Source organism: Talpa occidentalis, unplaced genomic scaffold, assembly GCF_014898055.3.
Source record: "Talpa occidentalis isolate TD23 unplaced genomic scaffold, MPIMG_talOcc4v2.1 talOcc4.11, whole genome shotgun sequence".
In the NCBI taxonomy this organism is placed as follows: Eukaryota; Metazoa; Chordata; class Mammalia; order Eulipotyphla; family Talpidae; genus Talpa; species Talpa occidentalis.
In genome coordinates this window covers 74116697-74132451 of record NW_023601104.1, presented here as the reverse complement: position 1 = coordinate 74132451, position 15755 = coordinate 74116697, and the positions used below count along the sequence as shown (strand labels likewise).

The window sequence follows — 15755 nt, the reverse complement described above, 5'->3', positions numbered from 1 at the left end:
CAGACCCACCTTGGGAGCAGCCATCCGGAAGATCAACTTCTCAGTGTGGCCTTTGCCGGAGCTCTGGTCTAGGGTGGATCTAATTACCAGCATGAAGTCATCCCGGCAGCCACCAAAGGTCATCACTGAGGAGTACGGGTAAGTGACATGTACCTGCTGTGGGAAGGAGCCAGTCAATTCTAGGGAAACTCCTCTTCCTACTGAGTTAGGAACCAGCATCTTCCCCCTGCCGTTCCCCCCCCCCCCCATCTTTTCTAGACCAGGAAGGGAGAATTCTGAAGTGGTCATAATGTGGACGTCTAACATCTTGAGTATCTGTTGTATCTACTCTAGAGAGGAGGCAGGGACAGGGGAACCACAGTTCAGGTGTTGGGGTGCAGAGAAGAGAAGACAAGGCACTGCTCAGGAGGAGGAGGGGAAGAGGGCCACCCTCATCCTTCCTACCATGGTGTTGTGGTCCAGGATGCTGACGCCATCCTCATTCACCGCAATCCACACCAGAGCGGTCTCCCTGGAAGACAGCTGGGCAGGCTGGGGGGACAGAAAGGACCCATCAGACATATCCACAGCAAGGGATTCTGAACCATGAGAGCTTTTTGAGGAAGAAGGCACCTCTAGGCAGTGACTGCCAACCTTTTTCTCATCTGAGAAAACAGAAGAAGGTTATTTATGCAGCATGCAGGATAAATGATGCCTCATGCAGGAGGCGCTGCCTTGGGGTGCTGGCCACCTACTAACCCAAGGGGGGGTCGTCTTGTTGGAGCACCTATAACCTGTCCTCTGCAGCACACTGGTGAGGAGCTCTGCTGATGACAGAGATCAGGCCTGGCTGCTCTGCCAACACCAGGAGAGTAGGCTGTTTGCTCCTAACTCCTGGAAACTAACAGTAATCTACCCCCAGTCTCCCCAGCCAAAGTGCATCTTCCTTCAGCCAGCTTCCCAGGGACTGTAAAAGGAACAGAAGGGAAAGGATGCAATCTGATGGGCTTTAGGTCCTCCCAGTGAGAAAAGTGACTATTTGGTAGACAGTTCCTGGAATGACTAATTTTCCGTCAGGACATGGGGATAATCCAGAAGATTTCCTATCTCTCCTACCCAAAAGGCTGGGGCGAGAAATGTGAGAATGTATATCTCCCCCACTGAAGGGGAAGCACGATGAAGGCAGGGCACATGTCTGATCTGCTCATCTCTCATAACCTTAAACAATTAGTACTGTGTCCCAGGCTCAGGGGCTCAGCAATTCTTTGTTGAGTGACCAAGTGAATGTGTACTATCTAATCTGTATCTTCAGTGAACAGGATCAGAATCCAGTTCCAAGGACAGCATACTCTCTTCACATCCAGTAAAGGCCCAACTGAAATGACTATTGGCCACCTGGCATTCATGCAGGTGAAACGAACTGTTTCCTGAGCAGTTAGCTTCCCCTGTGGCCAGGCTAAATCAGTAGAAATGTATTAGTCTAGAATATCAATATGTTCCTAAGATGTCTGTTCTATCTTTCAAATACTTGATAACATTCTGTCTTTCATACCTTTTAATAAATGAAAACATACTTGAGAGGGGGATAGCATATCAAGTCTTTGAATTAGTCTATCCTATCTTTTTTTTCCCCAGAGGTAGTAGCATTGAGAAAGAAGTCAAAATAGAAAAGATGAGGACCTCCCTGGTCTCCCTGGTGGCGCAGAGGGTTGAGTGCAGTGCTTTGAAGCTGTCCGCAGCCTCTGCAGCACGGGTCTGATTCTCGGCTGGCCAAGGAGAGTCCCACATGGCATGGCAGACCTCTCCTGTCTCACCCGCTGCTCCCCTCAGCAGTGTATTTCGTCAGTCTGCCTCTTCTGTTCCCTGCTCTGTCTCTGGTGAATCCTCTCACCCTCCCGTGCCTCTCCCAGTTCTTGTATAAAAATAAATAAATCTTAAAAAAAAAAAAAAAGGAAAGATGAGGGTCACACAGAAGTAATTCTGGCTCCGAAGCAGAATTTGCTCTAGAAGGTAGAAATCTGGATTTGGCCAGCAATGCGTGGACAGATAGCGACCTCTGGTGGTTACTAGCGTGTGAGCAGGCGTTGCAATCTGGACTGACTCAACATGACCTCATGGAGACAGTAGCTCCAGGAAGGAATTAGGGTGTCCCTCCTGAAAGTGTGGTAACAATTCCTACTGGAAACCACAGGCACTTACCTGAGCAGCAAAGAGCTTAGCACCAAAGAAAGGCCATTTCCGGGCCACTGTCAGGTAGATGCGGATGCACTCAGGAGAGGAGCAGCCTTGCAGTGCTGCCCACTTTGTGGCTAGCAGATCTGCCATGTGCCTGGTTGGGAGGGGCAGAGAGAAAGGGTGCTAGTGAAGTGTCAACGTGCTTTCGTCCCAGCTCTGAGGCTTCTCCAACTCTGCAGCCCCTACGTCCCCACAGCAACTTCCCACAAGACGAGCCTACCTCAGCTGTTCAGTGGATGCCCCATGTCTATAGCGCCTTGGATAGAACCGATCTAGGACCTGCTGGAGGTGATGCTGAGCCTTGGCAGGGGGTGTGCCCCCAGAGCCTGATGGGGGAGACCTCTCCAAGTCCCCATATTCTACCTGTGGTGGAAGCACACAGAAGGACCAGTCAAGAGTCCGGAGGTGGTTGGAATGGGGGTAGAGATTGCTATTGGGAGAGGTCAAATAAACGATTAATTAATTACTAGTGGGGTATGAACAGACACATTACCTTGTTTCATAGACAGTAGAGAAACAATCTCAGTCCTAGAACATTAAAGATTGTCTAGACCAACTGCTGACATTGTCTTCTCCAAAGATAGTTAATTAGTGGTGGACAAAAGAAAGCAATGCAGAAAGTCTGGTTCCCATCCAAGAGTAGGTCTATAGGGCTGAATATGCTTCAGATCCCAGAGTGCGGCAGCATGTTCCAAGTTTGGCCTTTGAGTCAGACACCTGGCTCAAATCCTACCTCTGCCATTTACCAGCTTTGCGATCCTAATCAAACTGCTTAAACTTTCTGGATCCGATTTTCTCATTCGTTAAGTGGGAATGAGAACTGACTGGGATAACAAAATTTTTAGCACAGGGCCCGCTATAGAGTATTCAATAAATGTTCATTATGTTAAAGATCAACTGTTATTTCCCTTTTCTCTCCAGCATGTAGGTCTGATCTCTTTCTTATGGCAACCATAAAGGTATCCCAATACCTTTGGCATGAGAGCTTCCTAAAAGTAATAGGGAGATGGCCTCCCGGGTGGCGCAGCGGTGAGCGCTGGGCTGCGAAGCTGCCCGCAGCCTCTGCAGTGTCGATTCGATCCCCAGGAGCCGGGCGAGGGTCCCACATGGCGCACAGACCTCTCCTGCTATGCTCACTGCTCCCCTCAGCAGTATTATTTTGTCACTCTGCCTGCTTTGCTCCCTGCTCTGGCTCTGGTGAATTCTCTCACCCTCCCGCGCTTCTGACTGTACCCAGTGCATGTATAAATAAGTAAATAAATCTTTAAAAAAAAAAAAAAGTAATAGGGGGAAGAGCTGAAGTTGAAATGTGCCTTCCTCTTCCTAATTCTACTTAGAATGCTTGACAGTTATTAGTACCAGTTTATCCACAGACACTAAATATCAGTCTAACCCTATGGAGGGTAAGCAGGGAGAATTTTAAGAATACAGGAAAGGAAGCTCAATTGACTGGGCCAAGATCTCAGTGGGGAAGTAGCTAGGACCCAAATCAGCTTTCAGGATTCCAAGCCCAGAGTTCTGTGTGTAGCCTGTATCTCGCAAGGAGGATCTGCTAGGGGGGAGAAGGGCCCACTGCTCTCCACACCAGTGACAGCAAGACCACCCTCTCCTTGGGCACCATGGGACCTGCAGGACCTCCTGTGTTTTAGGCTAAATGGCTCATTCCACCTGTGAGTCCAAACATGGGTCTCACCCTTCCCGCTTCCCAAGCAGAATCTTACCTGGGCCATGAGGGCAGCCATCTCCAGAGCCAGTTCCTTGTTGACAGGGAATCTCCCTGCCACTATCTCTCCACTAGTTTGGGAGGCAAGCAGCAGCCGCTCCCGCTCTGTCTCCCCTTTGACTTGACTCCGAAAGTACAGCCTAAAGGCAAGAGCAACAAGAAGCCAAGACTCAACTGGGATCCCAAATGGATGAGGCCATCTCTGCATCTGTTGCTCTTGATTTCAAAGACAGAAACTACTCTTGGTAATCATCTGTGAGTCTGCTTTCTGTTGCCTCCAGAAAAAATGAAGCATGACATAGAGCAGATGCAGGGTCAGCAGCTCTCCTAGCAACAGCACGAAGCTAATTCTGAATACACCATTAGTCTTACTGGATTCGGTGAGGGAAATCTGGTACCTAGAATCGTAGGTTATTAGGGAACTGAATGAGTAAAGACTCCAAGAGATTAATGAAGATCAGTTGCCTGGAGACACTGCTTAGGATGGAATTTCTTAAACTGATAAAAAGTCAGGATGTCTCCAGTATTTCCCAGAGTTGGTATAGGACCTAGTTATTTTTAGCCTTAAATATCTAGTGTTCACACATTTCACTTTCCTAATGCAACTCATACAGCCATGAAGGTCTCAGCAGTGTGTTTGCATGCTCACATGTGCACATGCTGCACAGACATTGACAGCCTGAGCTGCCCAGGGCAGCACAGGATCAGCAGAGCCAGGCTGGGCCCAGTTAGTGACTACCACAAGCAGTCCATCTTGGACCCCTGCTGTGAAGGAAGCAGTGAATGGCATCCCAGAGCAGCCCTCATGCTCACAGCCCCCCGCCCGCCCCCCAAGGGCAGCACTCAGGACCTGTTCTTGTACATCAGCTTCACAACACGTGTGCCACCCTCAGACTTTCCAGAGTGCAGCTCCTTCAGGGCTTGTTCCCACTTGGAGATGGCATCACAGATCTTGAAGAGGCAAAAGAAGACAATGAGAAAAGCCCTCAATGACAGGAACAGGTGCAGCCAGGGCTAGCTACGGGCAGAGCAGCAGGGCAGAGATGAGTGACTGTCCTCCAGCAGGCTGACCTGCGGGGGCCTTGTATGGCCAGGACAGAGTTGCCTACGAATCTCACTGACAAGACAGGGAGGCATAGCCCCGGATCTGGCGTGAGCAGCAAAGCACAGAATGCTGCCCCACTGGCCTTAACCCCTGAGGGGACCTCCCCAGAGTAAAGTGAGCCCCCAAAATGATGTTCCATTTATAATTCCAAATGCCATTCTCTTCAACAAGTATACCCAAAGGCCTACCAAGTGACAAATCTTACAGATGCCCAGACATTTACAAAGAAGATCTGTTCTTTGTAAATACAATTCTTCCAGGCAATAGTAAAAGACTATGGAAGGCTCAGTCCTGTCCCCATAAAGAAAGCAGTCACTGGAGCCAAAGCACTCACATTCATCACACACTCATCACACACATGCCCAAACACCTAACCCCTGTAGCACTAACCCTGACTGTAACACAGCATAAGTCTTAAATCCCATTGCAGGGTCTTCGCTCACAGAGGGAACAGGAGGGTCTGCCTCCTTACAGTGTGGCTGATCCCACAAGCATAGCACCAGCCCAGCAGAGAGGGTCAAAGTGAGGTGACCACCATGACGCCCAGTGGGTCTTGGCGTACAGATGCCGTGTGTATATGAGACCCAGCAAGCTTGGGGCTGCTGAGAAACTCCTTCCTGTCCTGCCTATGCCACACTGAGAAGCAGCATTTCTCCTGGATGTGCAACCACTCAAGGGAAGGTGTGATGTGGAGCTCTCTCCAGAAACAAGAGCATAACCAACTTTTCTCTGCCAGTATGGGCACACTTTAGGGTTGCAGCCACCCTAAAATGCCTACCTGGGGGAGCACCTTGGGCTCAGCACCAGACCTGTTGGAGAATAGTCAGCATCCACCAGACAGGCTCTTTCCCCACCAAAGACCCAAAGCCTGGAGGAGGCTCAGCAGGGGCTCAGTTGACTTAGTGGAGAGCTCATCACCTTGACACTCCCCTGCAGGCAGTGTTCCAGGTCCCTGCCAGAGGGATCATCCATGAAGAGGGCAAAGCCAGAATGCGAAGACTTCCTCATGCCTGTCTCCTGGTTCAGCCGGTGGAGGAACTCATCAACTGTGGAGGAGCCATCGAAACCAACCACCTGCAGGGGAGAGGCATTCTGTCCCAGAGGGAACTTCCCGAGGGAGCTCACTAGGGCTGCTGGAGGGGTCTGGGTATGGCAGGTATAAAAGCCTGGCTGAAAGGAGCAAGGCCAAGTGCAAGAGCCAAAGAAAGTTGGGTTTGTATTCAGATGCAGAGCGCTTAAGGGATGAGTCCACCCAATGTCAAGTGGAACTGGACATATGCCCTGGTCCTACTTTACTATCACTCGTTTGGAGTCCCTCCCTCATGCTGCTGAGACACTTGGTCAGTGTCTCAGCTTCTCTGTTCAATGGGCTCAAAAGATCTAGTTCTAGGGCCTCCCTTGGTGGCGCAGTGGTTGAGCGCTGGGCTGCGAAGCTTTCCCACAGCCTCTGTGGCGCCAGTTCGAACCCTGGCTGCCGGCAAAGGTCCCACATGGTGCGCAGACCTCTCCTGCCGCGTCCGCTGCTCCCCTCAGCAGTGTGTTTGGTCTGCCTGTTCTGTTCCCTGCTCTGGCTCTGGTGAGTTCTCTCACCCTCCCGCGCTTCTTACTATACCCAGTGCTTGTATAAATAAATAAATAAATCTTTTTAAGAAAAAAAAAAAAAAAAAAAAAAAAAAAAGATCTACTTCTACAGCACCAGAAAGTGGGATTCAAACTTCTTCCTCCCTCCACGGCCCATCTTTTTGCTGGTTTGCCTAAGAACCTGCCAGGCCTAAGGAGGCATAGCACCCAAAGGAATTCTTTGGGATGGTGATATGAGCTCTGGGACAGGGAGCACACCCGGCCTCTCACCTGGTAAGTCCCATTGGCGAAATGCACGGGGATACTGAAGGGCAAGGAGTGATGGAAGGGGTTTCGCAGCAAGATGGACACCACTTCCATACGTGATGGCCTGGCTTCCCGCTCCCCAGTCTGCAGGGTTCGCTCCACTGCCCGCTGGCAGTAGGTGGCGTACTGGCCAGTTTCATTTCTGAAAAGACAGGTGAAGGAAGAAGGGATAGTAGGGAATCCATTCATTCCTGCCATCACCCTGGTTCCCTATCCAGCCCTGGACCAAATCTGCAGCCGGGCGGGCCACGAAAAAAAGCCCTGAAGAATCTGGGCTGGAGTGTTAATTTGCCAGCTAGGTTCTGCATACTGCAGGTTGCTCACGAAGATAGTGCCCCCAGAAGTCAAAAGACATGGCACCAGAGAATGACAATTTGGGGGCACTGCTGCCTCACATGTGGACCCCACAAAACACAAGGATTGGTGTACAGGGGGCCCTCACATGCTCCCATTGCCACCTGCCATTTGCATACACGATGATGATCAAACTCAGAGGGTAGGGAGGACCTGACCTAGTTCCCTGTGTCGCTCCTGCTGGAGTGGCAGGGACAGTGACACGCACTACTCACCTGGGATCTGCATGGCGCTGGAGCCGCTGTTTGACATACCAGAGGAAGTGGTGCTGAGGCAGGAAGAGTGGGGCGCACAGAGCCAGGAGCTGCCAGCACTGTGGGAGGAAGAGGCCGCACGGGGTGGGGGTGAGAGCTGGGTCTGCAGTATCACCAGCCCTCGGTCGTGAGCTACACAGCCCTCAGCTCTCTCTCCAAATGGAGCCCCCAACCTTCTGCGGGTACCAGGAAGGCCAAATTGGTCAGGCTGAGCCCAGAAGAGCAATCACAGTTTGTGCACAGACATCTAGGAGGGGGCACAGAGTGGGCAGCTGTGAGCACTGAGGCTGCCCATGACCTCCTGTCAGCTGCTGTGCCCTGGGGTTGCCTACCTGCATGAGGGAGTACTTCTGAGTCGGGCGGCAGCTGGTCTGCTTCATGAGTTGGCAGTAGATCTCGCTCTGCAGCTCGGGGTGAACCAGGCAGACCTGCAGGGCTGCCTGGGCTAGGGACACGTGGTAGTCCACTGAGGCAGCTTCCACAGGCACGTTGATGAAGAGCTGGCAGGACTGCAGGGAAATGACGGTGGGCACATTCAGTCTCTGGCTCTCATCCTCAGCGACAGCGGACAGACTGTGGCCCCAGGGCTCAAGGGACGCTCACCAGCATCCTGCCCTTGCTCAGAGGGTGTGTTACTGCCTGAGAGCATCTGTGCGTGCTGAGAGGGGCTACTTTGGGGTGGAATCATTCCTCTAATGTTTCCATTACATAAGCAAGCATATTCATTTTTTGGAAAGACACCATATTCAGATGGGCATAAAGAACAGTCTAAAATAGGTCACAGGTACAGATGCAACATAAGCCTAGCCTTTCCTGCTGGGAGCTTCTCATGAGGAATTTCACTGATGCTTCCCAAGGGCTCATAAGTGAAGTCCCAGAGCTGCCTTCCCTCCAAAAAGGACACCATGACTGCCCTGTGGAGCTCATTCCCTACCTCTTCAGACCCTCTGCAAGTAGCCTCCTAACTGGATGGATCCTGCACCCAAGTATAGCCACGGAGGGGGCGGCGGGCAGAGCCAGGGCACACAGTGGGTGTGACGCCAGAGGGTGGGTCTGGGCTCTGCTCCTACTTTACCTTGAAGAGCTTGAGCGCCTCGGTCTGCAGGGCCTCAGAGGGCAGGGTGGTGAGGGAGGCACACAGCCCGTCTTTGCTGTAGCACAGCATGGGGTGCCTCCAGAGTGGGGAATCTGCCCAAAGCACAGCACCAGCAGTTAGCACTGAACTCTCATCCCACCCTCACCCCACTTTCTTTTGTGGGGAAGGCTTGGGTTGTGCTGGGATGCCCTCTGTGGAGTGTGGCATATGTGGCTGTGCCCTGAAGGGATAGAGGCGTCACGCTGGGTTTTCCTCCCTGGAGTGTAGCGAATGCAGCTGTGCATGGCCATCAGCATGCTCACCAGCAAGGCTTACAGGAAGGAGGTTACTCCTTGGCTCGTAGGTGGTGACAGTAGAGTGTGTGCCAGGTGGGGGGCACCTGAGAGCACATGCATGCGCAGGGGAGGTCAGGATGGGGGAGTGCATGCATCAGCCTGAAATTAATAAGCCTCACGTATAAAGAGGTGTATGTGGTATGTGCCATTAGTTCCTCCAGATCCTGAGAATCAGTTGCAAAATAAAGACTCCCCAGACACCCAGGCTCAGTGTAGCCTGATGTCAATTTAGGTTTCTTATTGATGGATTCTGACTACAGAGTTACCAGCTACTCTCTTTCCTCAACCCTCTGCCCAGCTAGCAAAGTTGCAGGTTTGACAAAGTAAAATGCTGACCCAGGTCACTGGAAACTGCTTCCCAGGTAAACTCCCCCAGACACAGAGTGGTCACCTCTATCTTCACCAGACAAGGGCGATGGAGTCTATGACTTAGGCAGCCACAAAACAGCTTCAGGGTACAGTCCTGCTCTATCTAGATTACTGACCAACAATTATGGTCAAAACCCTCCAACCCAAGCAGTAATGGCCACCAGGCCTTACCTGGGTCTCCTTCGCCATCCATCAGTTTTCCAATGAGCTGCTCATAGGCAGTGCCCACCTTGGCACTGCTGTTACCTGCAGCCACTGTGAGGTGGTAAAGCCATGTGTCCTGGAAAAGAATGGAATGCCATCTGATGGGGCTGGGGTTGGGGGGAAGCATGGAGGCAAGAGCTCCAGGAGGGCCTCCTTAAAGGGGCCAAGCCTGGTGTGGGGCACAGCTGATTGGCTGGCACAACTCAAGGTCACCAGTCTTTGAGGAGAAAGACTCAGGACTAGGTGATGATGAATGCAGGTTTCTGAGCCTGTGGTTCTATGTTATGACTCCAAAGAAGAGATTGGTCACTGGATGCAGATTCAACATAACAAAATTCCCATGCAGGGAATACTAGTTTCCATAATGTCCAGGCAGGAAATAAACCTGAATTTGGGAAGTTCTGGGGAAGGAGAAAGAGCCCTTACCTTTTCATGCTTCGTGCCAATGAGGAGGTAGGTGGGGCTGTGCTCTGGGGGGTGGATCACCAGGGTGCAGTGTGAGGACAGCAACCGCCCGGTTCCTGCAGCCTCGTAGTCCTCGTCTGAGTCACAAGATCGATCTACTTCCTCTATGCGCGCGTCCCGCACAGGCAGGCGGCCTAGGGGTCGCTGTGGACACGAGCCTTCCATGAAAGTGGGTGTGGTGGGGAGTCCCCTCTATCTGAACCCTCAGGCCCTAGGCTGGGAAATGATGGATGTTGTCAGATGACAGGACAGGGAGGGAGAGAATCTGGTTCCTGGCTGAGCCTTGCTTGGAGAACCACAGATCTGCCTCACAGGCAGAATCTGTGCGCCACACACACTGGCCACATATTCTGGAGGGCTCCAGTCCGCTGGCTTTATAATTGTGGGGTAAGGTGGGGTAGTGGGTAAAACTGGAACCTTCCATCAGAATGTAGAGCCACAGGAATGTGGTTTGGGAAAAGCAGAGCATGGGAGATCAGGAAGTACCTTGTCTTCATGGCTCCGATAGTAGTAGAAGGTTCTCCCAATGAGAGCACACCAGACCAGCTTGGAGTGGCCATGCTTTACCTGTAAGAAACGAACCAGCATTATTAAAGCCAGGTGACCCCATAAGTGAATCCAGGACTGGCCAAGAGAAGCCATAGGGAGGCAGCTCTCAACACTCCTGATCAAACTCAGGTCTGCAGTGGAGACTCCACCACCCAGACGCCCAACTCATGGGACCAGCCCTTCCACACCACAGGCCACATGTGCGCCACGTGGCGTGCCACATGTCCTTGGACAAACTGATAAACCAGGACAATCTCAAGCTCTGACCCAGGAATATGAACACGGGCTCAACTAACTAGCTGGCAGAGGCCAGAGTTGTAAGGATGCCAAGTAAGGTTACAGATATGGTTGCTGGCCCTCAGGCAAGTGTGAAGCCTGAGGGAACAGCGGCTGCACTCAGGAGAGTGACAGGAACACTTGCTGAATGGGCAGTGGAGGCGAAGTCGTGGGCGCTGAGCTTCCTTGTGCTTGGCTGCTGGTGTTCGGGTCTCCTTGCTAATGTCCCTTTTCCTGGGTTTGACAGGCCCTAACTAAAATGTCTGTGGGCAGACCTGGGAGGTAATTAGTCTTTGAATGGCCCTTGCCTAGGTCACTATTAATATGAGGGGTGGTGGGTACAGGTAGGGATGGGGAGCAACTCCAGATGACCTCAAGGTGGGCACAAGACATTCCTTGCCCTCCTTGTCCCTCCTGTCCTGATCCCTGTTTCCAGAGACTCATCTACCATCACCTGGCGTGGCCAGACTATGTGAGAGCTCACCAGCTGGTCACTGAGGAAATCCCTGGAGAAACAAACTGTGGATAAAGAGGGGCCCACGCCCCCTTGGCACTCTGGCTCCTGGCTCCCTGGCTCTTGGGGGGACCACATTCCTCTCTCACTAGCCCAGGCCAGCTTACCTTGGTGAGCCAGCCCTTCACGGTGGGCTTGGTGCCACCCTGAGGCAGGGCTGGAGGCCCAACGGCCTGGACCTTCAGCAGGCTCTGTAACACTCGGATCCACTCCTCCAGCAGGCTGGGTGAATCCGCCGTCAGGTAATAGGTTTTCTTCTCAGAGATGAGCTGTGGAGAAGAGTGAGGGGTTGGGAGCCGGAAGCAGAGGGGGAACAGGAAGGTGAAGTAACAGGAACATGGCTCTGAGGTGGCAAAACCCTGAACCCCCTGGGCCTTCCTTCTCGCCACCCTGGACTCCCTCCTTCCCTTCCTTTCCTGATCTTTTCCCCCTGTCTCTCCTACCTCAATTCCTTCTCTCACAATCTATCTCCTGTTCCTTTCTTGTACTCACAAATTAGGGTCACACCCAAATGCTGATGTGATGTTTCTCCCACATGCTTATCTTGCCCCATCTTTGCTTCTAGTCTTATCCAAACCCAGCACCTCTTCTGTCTAAAAAACTAGTTGCGAGGATAAAGCTGCTCACCTGGAATGTCTGGGCGCCCTCCCCTCGAACAATTTGGCAACGGGAGTTCAATTCCACCTGTCCTTGAGGTTTCCGGATGACATCACTCTGGAAAGTAAGGACAGAGAGGGGAGTGTGGTGGCTTTTAAGGACACATCATTTATGCTCATCTCCCCTCCAGGCAGAGGGGAAGAGAGTCCTAAGCTTTCCTGGGCCACGGCAGATGGGCAATTTGCTCTGAATCCCAGTTCTGGCTAAATGGAGCAATGATGAGAGCTGGGTCCTTCTGCCTAGGCCTCCTTAAAAAAGAGCCTTTGAAATTAGGTTAGAGGGCCTTCCTGCTGGCACAAGGGTTAAGTACTACACTATGAAGCAATCCACAGCCTCTGCAGCACGAGTTTGATCCCTGGCCGCCAGGGAGCAACCCACCTGTCTTGCCTGCTGCTCCCCTCAGCAGTGTACTTCGGTCAATCTGTCTGTTCTGTTCCCTACTCTGTCTCTGGTAAATCCTCCCACCCCCTGCATCTCTGGCCTGTACCCCAGTTCTTATATGCATAAATAACTCTTAAAAAAAAAATAAAATTAGGTTAGAAACCCTTTAATTCTTTCTACCACATCCTTTATCCCAAGTGTGGCAAGTAAGTGGCATGTATGCCACTGTGGCCTTTTCCAGCACCAGCATCTAGCGCCAGGGTCCAGCACCACCGCAGACATCACTAATCAACCAGAGCAGACCTGCTCTTGGGGAACATGGGTCCAGAGTCCTTAACACGGTGTTGGAGACAGCTGCTACAGGTCAGCTGGAGCTACACAAGAGACAAGGCCTTCTTGCCCTCTTTAAAATGTTAACTTGGGTGTCCCAGTCAGGTCTTGGAATCACGTCAAACTAGGTCCCAACACCCAAGGCTCTCTAATTCCAAATAGAGCTGGAAAGAGGTGGAGAAGGTAATGGGCTTCCCTGTCAGAACAATCTTGTCCTCTTGTCTGTGAGGGCAGCCTGGAGATAGCTCCTTTATAGGACATATTGGCTTAAGAAGAAATTGGGTTCTGAAGAAGGAATCACCAAGCCAATTCTCTAAAACTGCCTCTGATGCCTCGGGGCCTGGTTCCTGGTGAGAACCAGTGGCCAGCCAGAGGACAGGTCTTGTACTTTGCAGCTCAAAGCCTTGAGTGCCCAGCCAGCTGTCTCCCCACCTGCCAGATCTTTGCCCTCTGGCCTCAACCCCTCTTTGAGTCCCTCTCACAAAGTTCTGAGTCTGGAGTAGGGTCGTCCTGACTACCGTTAGGAAGTAGGGGTCTTACCGGGGACTTGTAGTACATAATCTGTCCCTGCCTCAGGACAAACCAGCGCCTCTTCCAGGTCTTCACCCGGCTCCCCATTTTTAGCAGGTAGCCAGACTTCTCCAGTAACTCCTGCAGGGGTGCAAGGGCACCAGGAAAGAATAGGGAAGTCACTCAGGGTTTCTGGACATCACAGGCCAAAATGGGCCCACTGAGTCACTGCTTTGTCATCTATTAAAACATACAATTGAGTACCAACTATGTGTGCTTTCAGGGCATTGTGCCCTGCTACATGTCTGGAGGGAGGGGGGCGGGTCCTGCTGTAGAAGGAACAGGCTGGTTGGGGATAAAACCTGGCCTAAGAAGACAGTTGATGGGGGACACAGAGAGAACGGTGGGGAGGGATACAGGGGAGAGCTGGACCTGGGCTGGCCTTGGAAGAGAAGAGCAGCCTTTCCTTCAAAGATGAGCTGAAAAGAGGAGGAGGCTATTCCAGGCAGCAGAGAGGGGAGAGAGAGGTCTAGGGAACAGCAGATAACCTATCAGGCAGGGGTGGAAGGTTCGTAAGGTGGGCAGATGACGAGGGGCAGCACAGTGGTGTGGAGCAAAGGCTCGGAATGGCGGAGATCAGGGTTTGTGCTGGCATGTGATAGGTGTCTCTGAGTCTCAGGCTTGTCATCCATAAAATGGGATAATAATCCTGACAGGACTGTGAGGACAAATGAGACTGTGCATACGAAGCAGTGAGCACAGAGCCTGGCACTGCTAGCTGTCAACAGACGTGAGCTCTTAGCGGTCCAGCGTCAGCAAGGGGCTAAGTGACTGAGGGCATGAGAACTCCTCCTGGAGCCAGGTGGGCTTTGGTGGGCTCTGAACTGCCATTCCTGATTGGATGAGGAGCTCAGCCCCCTCCCCTTATCAGGACAGTGTGTGCTCTTCCCAGGGCCTCTTGTCTGGGACAGCCCCTTCACCAAAGCCAGGCACCCCTCATTTCACAACAGTTGCTGCCTGTGTCCTGTGCAGAGGGTCCTGGAAAGCCTCTGCTGGAGGTCGGCTCCCACCCTGTCCTGCCTCAGCCCCCCTGGGGATGCCCAGCTCACCCCGCCTAGGCCCAGCCCGTCAGTAGAGTAGGTCGAGGTACGCTGCAGTTTGTGTTCAGGCTCGGAGTAGTCGCTGTCCAGTGAGCAGGCATCCGGGGGGATGGCGTAGTCACCCTCAGAGCTCAGTGAGGACATGGAGACTCCTGGCCAAGGGAGGAGGAGTCAAGGCCTGAATCCGGCCTGCACAGCCCAGGAACTTGCCCACCGGGGACCCCGAATCAGGTGCTGAGGGCTCAAGGACAGAGGGCAGGGATGGCCATGGCAGGAGGTAAAGAATCCATGTGGCCTCCCTCCCATCCTGCTCCCTCACTGCTCCCTACCTCTCTTGATGGCCCGTGGGCTGCCCAGTCCGCTGGTCTTCCTGGACTCAGAGCAGGGGACTGAAGTTCGGAAACTTGCCTGAGAGCTGCAGTCATCATCGGACCCAGAGGACTCGTCCACAAAGGGTACGCTGCTAATTTGCATGGCTCTCTGCAATGAAGACCTTCCCGCTGCAGCTCAGGCTGCAAGGCCTCCCACCTGTGCTTGAGCTCAGGCTCAGCTGCTCAGGTGTGGCCTATGCAGCCTATCTGGGGCACATGGGTGCCATCCACTAACAGGGTACCCAACAAACAACTGTTCCTTCCTGACCCCACTCCTGTGTCCTCCCTGCTCCTCCTTGAGCCTCCCTCTCACATCATCCTCTGTGCTCCCCAAAGGAGCTGCCCCATCTGGGCTAGTCACCTGGTCACTAGGGGTGACCTCACTCCTGGCCACTAGGGGTCAGAATGCCACACCAGGGAACAAGTGTGAGAAAAGAGCTTTAAAAATGTGTGGGAAAACATGAAGTGACAGATAATCAGCAAGCAACTAAAAGACCAATTTGGGCCTCCCTGGTGGCACAGGGGTTAAGTCTCAGCACTATGAAGCTATCTGCAGCCGCTGTGGCACAAGTTCAATCCCTGGCCATGGTACAGACCTTTCCTGTCTCACCCATTGCACCCCTCGGCAGTGTATTTCAGTGGATCTGCCTGTTCTGCTCCCCACTCTGTCTCTGGTGAATCCTCTCACCCCCTGCATCTCTGGCCTGTACCCCAACTCTTGCATGCATAAATAAATAAATCTTAAGGGCCTCCCTGGTGGTGCAAGGGGTTAAGACACAACCTATGAAGCTATCTGCAGCCACTACAGCACGAGTTCGACCCCCTGGCTGGCCAGGGAGCAACCCACATGGCATGGCAGACCTCTCCCGGCTTGCCCACTGTTCCCCTCAGCAGTGTATTTCAGTCAGTCTGCCTGTTCTGCTCCCCACTCTGTCTCTGGTGAATCCTCTCACCCCTTTCCCCCACACCCCTGGCCTGTACTCCAGCACTTGTATGCATAAATAACTTTTTAAAAAATCTTAAAAAAAAAGACTAATTGTCTCAGTACTGGTGGAAGTGTG

At 52.5% G+C, this 15755-nt stretch overlaps 1 protein-coding gene across 3 annotated transcripts in view; it reads right to left on the bottom strand.

Annotated features, from left to right (window-relative positions):
- PLEKHH1 (pleckstrin homology, MyTH4 and FERM domain containing H1) overlaps window positions 1-15755 on the bottom strand; it is a 54538-nt gene that overhangs the window by 4914 nt on the left and 33869 nt on the right. For 2 of the 3 annotated variants that reach the window (XM_037503541.2, XM_037503540.2), the window contains exons 10-28: window positions 14653-14803; window positions 14333-14475; window positions 13254-13364; window positions 11973-12059; window positions 11453-11614; window positions 10493-10573; window positions 9968-10150; window positions 9509-9617; window positions 8613-8725; window positions 7870-8046; window positions 7499-7596; window positions 6894-7071; window positions 5961-6116; window positions 4788-4888; window positions 3936-4077; window positions 2435-2577; window positions 2179-2308; window positions 445-531; window positions 10-156 (exon numbers count right to left, since the gene is read on the bottom strand). In XM_037503541.2, coding sequence (XP_037359438.1) covers window positions 10-156; window positions 445-531; window positions 2179-2308; window positions 2435-2577; window positions 3936-4077; window positions 4788-4888; window positions 5961-6116; window positions 6894-7071; window positions 7499-7596; window positions 7870-8046; window positions 8613-8725; window positions 9509-9617; window positions 9968-10150; window positions 10493-10573; window positions 11453-11614; window positions 11973-12059; window positions 13254-13364; window positions 14333-14475; window positions 14653-14803 — 2499 coding nt within the window. The remainder of the gene's footprint in view (window positions 1-9; window positions 157-444; window positions 532-2178; window positions 2309-2434; window positions 2578-3935; window positions 4078-4787; window positions 4889-5960; window positions 6117-6893; window positions 7072-7498; window positions 7597-7869; window positions 8047-8612; window positions 8726-9508; window positions 9618-9967; window positions 10151-10492; window positions 10574-11452; window positions 11615-11972; window positions 12060-13253; window positions 13365-14332; window positions 14476-14652; window positions 14804-15755) is intronic. The other variant, XM_054691150.1, reaches the window with a different exon arrangement.